Below are 8,079 nucleotides of genomic sequence, written 5' to 3'. Positions count from 1 at the left end.
GACAGATACAAACAGGAGAGTTTAGATTGTGATTATAAAGGCCATTCAACTGATGGATACGTCTAAAAGTTCATACTTTGAGAACAAAAGAAAGACTAGGAATTTGGTCGTTGTAGGGATACAATATTTTGGCTATAGGAAGATCCCTATATAAAGTGACAGTTGACACTATCTCGTTGGCTAACAAAAGTATTATAGTGAAAGTCTTTAAATAAAAAATTAACAAATGAATTCAGTGGTGATATGGTTAGATGCAGATGAAGACCAAGTAACGGAGTGAGTGCAATTGAGAGCGGTTAGGGATATTCACTATCAATGATAAATGGTAAAAACATTTCATTATTTTTAGACTATGCTTTAGGGCAGTGCGATTATTCGATTACTCGAGCAAGTTAGTTAATCAATTATTCGGTTAATCAATTACTCGAGTAATCAAGATTTTGATTACTCAAAACGATGATTAATCAAGTTATGATTACTCAAAATAAATAATTTTGCTCGTTAAAAGAGTTTGCTTTCGAAAATGCTTATTTTCTTTTTTACATTTTGAATATAAAAAAAAATTTCATTTCAATTTTTGAAAACAGAAACGTTGAACTTCAGCTGAACTTCAACTACTTTATATGTAAAGAGTACTTTGAAATGTTGATTACCCATTTTACTCAAAATGTTGATTAATCATAAAGCAAATTACTCAAATATTTTTGTTTTTGGTTAATCACAAATCTGGATTACTCGTGTAACTGAACTTTTGAGTAATCATAATTTCCAATTAATCGAATAATTGAGTTATTTACTTTGTGATTAATTAAAATTTTGAATAATCAATTAATCGCCCAGCCCTACTATGCTTTATGTATTTATAATTATTCCTTTCGAGTTATGCAAAAAATGTTCGCCTCAACAAGCAAGCGTTTCAGTACGTGTTAAACGTATTTATACCGGACTTAAACACTACCCGAAAATCAACAGCGATTCCGCCAATTATTAAGCTGACCACCGTACTGAAGGATACTAGCATAAGACCAAAATGTGGGTCTTTCGCAGCAGTCAATGTCACGTTGCCTCATTGAAGTGTGCAAAGCCACTGAAAAAACTCTTTGTTCTCATCACATTACTTTTGCAAGTTCGGACGCAGAGGAAACAGAGGCGAAACTATATTTCTATGAAAAATGTGGCATTTCGGCCGTGTTATATGCAATAGATGGCACATACATTCAAATGATTAGACCCCCAAAACAGAGCATTCAAAAAGAATACGTTTGCATATATTGTTACATATAAAGAGCCTTATTCTGTATCACGAACGATAGGCAACACGAACGATTCGTCTGCACAGGAATGCTTCAACAATTATTCCGGCGGTATCATTCTTGCCGGTTTAAATGCAACCGGGACCATTTCAACGCAATATATGAAAAGCAAGACGAAGACCACCGATAGAGTAATAAAATCACAATCAGCGATGTTGTCGTCCGCAGACGAATCGTTCGTGTTGCCTATCGTTCGTGATACAGAATAAAGCTGTAAGTCTTGTGACTTTAATTGGCACCCAACAATCGTCCTCTACTACGGAAGGAGAAGAAAAGTAAAGAAACTTATAAACTTAAAATTAAGTCGTATGACTTAAATGGAGCCCGAGCAAACGGCATCGGTTTTCCCACGAAAAAGGGATAATAGATTAAATTTTAAGTTTAATCATAAGACCTTAACTGGCACCCAAGAACAGTAAAATTTAAATTTAGGTCATTAGACTGTAACTGGAACCCGAAGAATATAGCTCAACTAAAAAAAAAATCATGTATAAATATCTATTTACTTTCTAAGAGCTTCCTTGCCTTCGTTAACTTTTACTTCGAGACCAAGTGCGTTGATTTTGGTTTAACATACTCATAGCGTTTCCCTGACAGGGGATCATTTATTTCATAGAATATTAGCTCGCTACACCGATCTTACTAACAACTCGTCTAAGGTAGGCAAAGGATTAAAGTTTAAACCTAAATAGAAAGTACACGGTTAGGTTGCAACACAAGCAAACAGATAATGTAAATACATACAACCTGTTGCAAAACGCCCATCCCTGACGCGTTAAATATTCATCGATGTAAGCTCATCGCTGTTTTCGAACTTCCTTTTGTTCCATTCGCTGCACTTGCGAATGATAAATTTAGTAGTGTCGTGAATATAGCAGAGGAAGGGCGCAAACTGCGGTGAGTATATTTGTAGTGTTCGTAAATTTGGTCATTTTATATGTTGTATTAAATTCATGTACATTTTTTCCTACAGAAATAAATAGTTGTTACCAGGCCATCCGGCACTATTATATTTCATCGCCTTTTGATNCTACAGTAGTAACAGCAATGTCCATATTGTCCCACGAATCGAAGGAAATGATGATGACATAGAAGATTGTGCCGAAGAAGTGGATATGAATGTGTCCGATTACATATCAATACTATCACACATGGATTAAATAATATATATGAAGGTATTACGTCTGAGATTAATTGTGTTCATAACCCACTGGACAATATAGATGTGAGGATGGCTGCCATGGATTCGAAACTAGACAACCTCTCTGGTGTTCAAGATAATCATAAGGAGCTGGACAAGAATTTTATGCATATAAGAACAAATATATTAGATATGCAAACCAAGATAGCGGACATCAATGCGTGTGTGAAGCAAGAGACCGTACAACAAGCGACCCTCAAAGGAAAAGTATACACAGCTTCAACAACCACTCAGGCTAAACCTGGAAGTGGAAAAATAGGGGTAGAACAGGTATATGATGTTCTAATGCAAAAATACTCTCCAGAATTTAAAGAGGAGTTCAGTGAGCAGCTATACCTCCCGGCTAGTCAAAGTCTTGACCAATCAGTTGTATCTCCGAGAGATCAACTCAATCTTCTTCAAATGATGTTTAAAGAAATTTCAGGAAAAGACAAAATCAGCATCGTTAGATTCTTCTTTAGTAGCTCTTAGAAAGTTGAAACTACATTGAAAGCCAACATAAAAGGGCATGCAGGATATACCGCGATGCGACTTTACTCATGTAAGTAAATTAAACAAGTATATACGTAGATATGTACATACAATTAGTAAAATAGATATGTACATACATGTTAATAAATCGCATTATAGCAATATCCTTGCACTATGTACATTCGATTGTGATTTTTTGCAATTGAAGCAATTATTAATTACAAAGTATGTTAAATATTTAACTTTTTTATAGGACCCCTGAAACCCCTAAAAATGCAATGGAGGCACAAGTAAAAAACAACAGTATTAAAAATGGTAAAATAAAACAGAGTTTTCCGATCGAAAAATATTGATTTTCAAGATTTTTATACCATTTCTACGAAGAGTAATTTTTCCCCGTATAAGAAACATGGAAAACTTTAAGCGGTTTGAGCGTTCTCTAAATATTTTTATCTTGCTAAATATTGCCAGCAATTTGGTACTTTGACAGCTACATTTTTATATGCGCGATAAATGCGTGGCGGCAACATTATTGATATTTTAATATAAAAGAAAAAATTGAGCTGTTTTCTATTAAAATATTTAGTATTATGTATTTAGGTGTGAAATACCATATTTTTTATATTTTTCAAGTGATTAATCCGGCAGAAATAGCCGTCTTAGAAATGCTTTTTCAAGATAAAAAATGCCCACGACAAATATTACCTCTGATAAAATTTATGTCAGGCAATAAAAATGACAGTTGGTAGAAAAAAACTTTTGCTTGTGGAAACAGGCCGTTTTGGACCACCCTAATGTACATATGTACATACACATCGCACCCTAAATCAAAAACAGTCACAAAATAAAAAAACCGTATTTTTATATTTTTCCAGTTAAAGATAGTCAAGAAGAAGAAGCTTTGGCGGATGTTACAGGTTTCTGTGTTCTGTTTTATGGGAAAAAATAAGTTTTTAAAAAATTCGAGTTTCAACTGTTTTTTAGGTACATACTTATGTAAATCACTAAAACGGCGTTTATGTAAGTAGATTCGGATTGGTTACCCAGATTAATTACGTTAGTTTCATTTTTTGATTAAATATGATTTTGGGCTTCCATAAAGACATATGTACATTCTTGAAAATTAATGACATTATCTACCTACGTTCAGACATATGGCTACCATTTTCAATTATCTTACATTGCGCAGCTACTTTGTGGCAAAAGGAAATATTACATACAATTTTTCATAAAATGCAGACTTATTTAATATCGTATGCATATTTTGAAAATTTCTAAATATTTTAAATTCCCTTATTGTCACTATATAAAGTAATTGTTATTTACTTTAGATTGCCATAAAACTATTTATCATCATTTCCCATTTGGTAATTGTACCAATCTACAAAATGCATTCATACATGTATGTATGTACATATTTGGAAGCACTTTGAGATACCTATCTACTTATATATAACGTACATATGTATAGTTCTTAGCTAAATATATCATATCTATGTATATCATATCACGACCATTTTCTTTAGATATGCTTTTGTTAAATGGCTTTACGTTATTGTATATGTATGTTCATCTAGTTTCGTTTGAAAAAAGTACGTTGATAAATCAGTATAAATTCGAAATATCAATACATACATACGTATCAAACCAGGCAAAACTCGGTTAATAACTGCCGTCTCTTCAACTGCATTCTCATGTTAAACTTCCATGCCTTCATCTGATCGTTTTCCTGCTTTATTTAATTTTAGTTCAGCTGCCAAATTAGTTTTCTCCGTACGCGTATGCCAAACCAGTACATCTCGACAATTATTTGCTAAGGGTTGAAGTTGTTGTTTTGTTGTTATGTGTCGCAAAATCTCACTTTCTTGGTAGCCACGTTCCACTTCATAAGCAAATTGTGCCTGTGGATATTTGAATAGCAAATCCGTGCTAATGGCAAATGCCGCCATATCTATGGGAAATGGTCGTTCTGGCCGCCATGCAGCATTAAAGCCAACAACTTGGGTTTTATCAGCATTGAGTAATGGTTTTTCCACCATTAGACCACCTACTAAACCGACTGGCCATATACCAACTCGGCCAGCTTCAATTTTAGCCATTTCAGCAAAAAGTTCAACACTGTAAGAATTGTCATCATCCATAAAAAATATTACACTTTGCCGCTGTGGATCTACATTTGTACGTATCCAACTTAGTGCCAAATTTCGTTGTTCAACGCCACGTGGTTTCAGCCAATTGGGATCTTTGCCTCTTAATTTAAAATTTACCGGGGTTTTAATGTGGAGATGTGTTGAACGTTCCGCCAAACCAGCACGCGTCAACAAGTTGCGCACAAGTGACGTAGTTGTATTAGCGTCTTCAATGATGATCCAATGCAAGTTGGGCACAAGCATGAAAATATGAGACAATCTGTATAAGTAAATAAACCTCGTTACGAATTACAAGAAAATAAACAACAAAGGCTATTTTGGATAGCGTAGCTCTCTAAACCACTTTTGTACTTGAATAAACCCATATTAACATAAGTACAAACATACCTCGTTAATTCAGCTTTTTGCGATGGCCGTGCATACGTTGGTGTTATGGCATAAATTGTTGGTAAAGTGCCTTCCACATGCCGAGCGTACATGGTCTGTAAAAACTCCGGACCCTGGCATGTGCGTTTACCATTACGATGAACCATCAGCAATATCACAAGGAACACTATAATAAGTACGAGTACTTGTCGTGGACGGATACGCATTTCAGACATGTTGAAGATATGTACATATAACTTATTTTATTAGCTCGAATTGCTGATGCAGCGGAAAAAATTTACACAAGCACAAGAAAGACCTAGGTAACCACGTAAAAGTAAATAAATTAGAGTACATATCTTACGTATTAAATTTCAAAGCGCACTACATGCTTAGGCATGCCAACTATGTATCGATGTTTTTGAAACATCGATAATTTAGTTCAAAATTCGAAGTTAGCCATCGATGTTAACAATTTACTAATACGATGTTTCCACACTTCGTAATTCGCAAAGTAATTCGTGAATTGCCTTGTTTCCACACCACACTTTAGTTATTCGTTTGGCAATTCTAGTTCTTGTTCTTCGTTATTTATTATTATTTTTGTGTACTGCAAATATCGGAAATAGAGCTAAAATTTAAGTTATTGTCAACAATTTTAATTTATATAGAGAATATTTTATTAATATTATTCTATAACTAGAAAAAGTGCCAGTAAATGGGACCAGGCCGGTGAAAACTTCGATATATTTCCGATAAATATTAGAAAAGGAAGCGATTCGTTCGTCATTCGCATGGTAATTCAATCTGAATTACGTACAAATGAGGTAGTTCGCTCTCATAATTTTGTATGGCGAATTACGTAATTCGGAAGGTAATTGGAAAGGCGAATGCCGAATGGGAGAGCGAATTACGGAGCATGGAAAAATCGTATAACATCGAGAAATTGACAATACATCAATGGCAATTTTACAGATGTTTTAAACATCGACTTTATGGCAGTGATCGGAGTTCTACCACATTGTGGTAGATCTGCCACTCTTTTGAGCATCTACAACATCTACCACACAAGGTCTGAAATCTACCACATATTCGCGTTTTTGAGTAGTTTTATTTTTGCTCGACATAATTTTCTTAATTTTAAGAGCAAAAATTGTCCAAACAATTTACCATTGGAGGAATAACCTAGCAAAATGAGGTTTTAGTTCCCAGCCATTTAAATTTTAATCTGAATAATAAATTCTGACACATAAGCAACCATTAGAGGAATAACTTGTTTACTTGTGGACCATTAAATCACCATACAATTTTAATTCGATATAATTGACAAAGAATAGAAAGCAATAAGACGTACGATACATATATAAGCAGAAACTTTTGCACTTTTTAATTTGATATAATTGACAAAGAATAGAAAGGAATAAGACGTACGATACATATATAAGCAGAAACTTTCCAACTGAACGCTCTTGTAAAGTATTGTGCTTGAGCGATTCAGTTCGGGGGCTCTTATTACGCCGTACGACAAGAAAGAATCGATCGAATGATCAATCGATCGAAACTATGGGCCAAATATATTAAAACTGCCCTTTTAATGTTTCACTATGACGTCAGGATTTTTTTCAAAGGACATTGAAATTTTAAAGATATAATTATCTTAAGGATATTTAAGCTAAAAATTTGTAAAGAACATTTTCCATACCCACTCGTGCTTATGCACCAAAAAATTTATTCTCTTATAATTCTGCAGAATTTTTTCTTTTATATGATACCCTTATATGTGCGTAAGTACGCTTTTTATTATAATTTACCCATAGTTTAGCGAATATATTCATTTTTGTGTGTAAAATTTACTGTCGCACGGTGTTATCTTCTCTAGCGTCAGATTAAATAAATCGCATGAAAGGGAGTCACGTTTTCTGAAACCTCGTTTGGTATGAAACAGCTCGGACGGTGCTACATGGCTCGCGTTGCGTCCGATCGCAATGTGGCCCTATAGGTGGAATCTTTTTTCTCTGCAGGTTCTTGACATTCCTCATCGTACCAGTTTTTCTTTAGGGCTCGCTGAAATACGACTACTTCTTCGGGTACTTAATGAGCGGGAAATGAGGTTTCACTGCTTGCGTATGTCGGTTTGTAGAAGAGGGCTCTCAGAGAGCGGGTGTGAGAGTCGAGTGGCAAATAAATTGGCGGTCTGTAGTGAATGCAGCTTTCCTTCCATTGTTGGGCGCACATTTTTTGCTGCGCAGATGCGGGTGCATATCTAGGCTGCAACAAGATAGTTGCCCAAGTCGATGTTTGGCTCTCGGAGTGTACGTACGTCAAAAACAATGGAAGCGTGCCTCCCGGCTATCACAAAATAATCGATTTGGTTTAAAATTTTTCGATCTGTCATTCACAAGTTTAAAGGCTTTCCAACGCCGAGTGCCAGCGCGCGTTATACTTAAATAAACGCGTAGAATTTTTGACGTTTTCTGATCTCCTCTCGTCTTTACTTTGGTTTCTCTTTCTAATTTTTAGTCCTCTTTCTTTCCTTCTGTCTTTACCACCCAACCACCCACTTGAATCAGGGTATTTA

At 35.0% G+C, this 8,079-nt stretch overlaps 1 protein-coding gene across 3 annotated transcripts; it reads right to left on the bottom strand.

Moving 5' to 3' along the window:
• Window positions 1-4,129: 4,129 nt before the first annotated feature.
• On the bottom strand, window positions 4,130-5,893 carry GlcAT-I (Glucuronyltransferase I). Of its 3 annotated transcripts, none has more exons than XR_001849604.1 (3): window positions 5,523-5,893; window positions 4,625-5,394; window positions 4,130-4,558 (listed from the first exon to the last, which is right to left on the bottom strand). XR_001849604.1 is itself a non-coding variant. In XM_017637382.1 (3 exons), exons 1-3 carry the CDS (start codon window positions 5,640-5,642, stop codon window positions 4,683-4,685), a joined length of 789 nt encoding a protein of 262 aa, XP_017492871.1. In that variant the 5' UTR covers window positions 5,643-5,729; the 3' UTR covers window positions 4,621-4,682. The 3 variants fall into 3 exon arrangements, 2 of the variants coding, with proteins under 2 accessions (XP_017492871.1, XP_017492870.1); XM_017637382.1 differs by lacking the exon at window positions 4,130-4,558 and having other exon boundaries at window positions 4,621-5,394; window positions 5,523-5,568; window positions 5,612-5,729; XM_017637381.1 differs by lacking the exon at window positions 4,130-4,558 and having other exon boundaries at window positions 4,621-5,394.
• Between the last annotated feature and the right edge of the window lie 2,186 nt (window positions 5,894-8,079).

Source organism: Rhagoletis zephyria, unplaced genomic scaffold (genome assembly GCF_001687245.7).
Source record: "Rhagoletis zephyria isolate East Lansing unplaced genomic scaffold, Rhagoletis_zephyria_1.1 Rzeph_scaffold_21012, whole genome shotgun sequence".
Taxonomy (NCBI): Eukaryota; Metazoa; Arthropoda; class Insecta; order Diptera; family Tephritidae; genus Rhagoletis; species Rhagoletis zephyria.
Note: the sequence above shows the minus strand (reverse complement) of the source record. Positions and strands in the feature narration are given on the sequence as shown.

Excerpts from the sequence above, each read along its gene's own strand:
- GlcAT-I (XM_017637381.1), bottom strand. The coding sequence starts at position 5,737 with ATGTCTGAAATGCGTATCCGTCCACGACAAGTACTCGTACTTATTATA. Across the intron at positions 5,395-5,522 it reads CAAAAAGCTGAATTAACGAG|ATTGTCTCATATTTTCATGC; the intron begins GTATGTTTGTAC and ends TTACTTATACAG.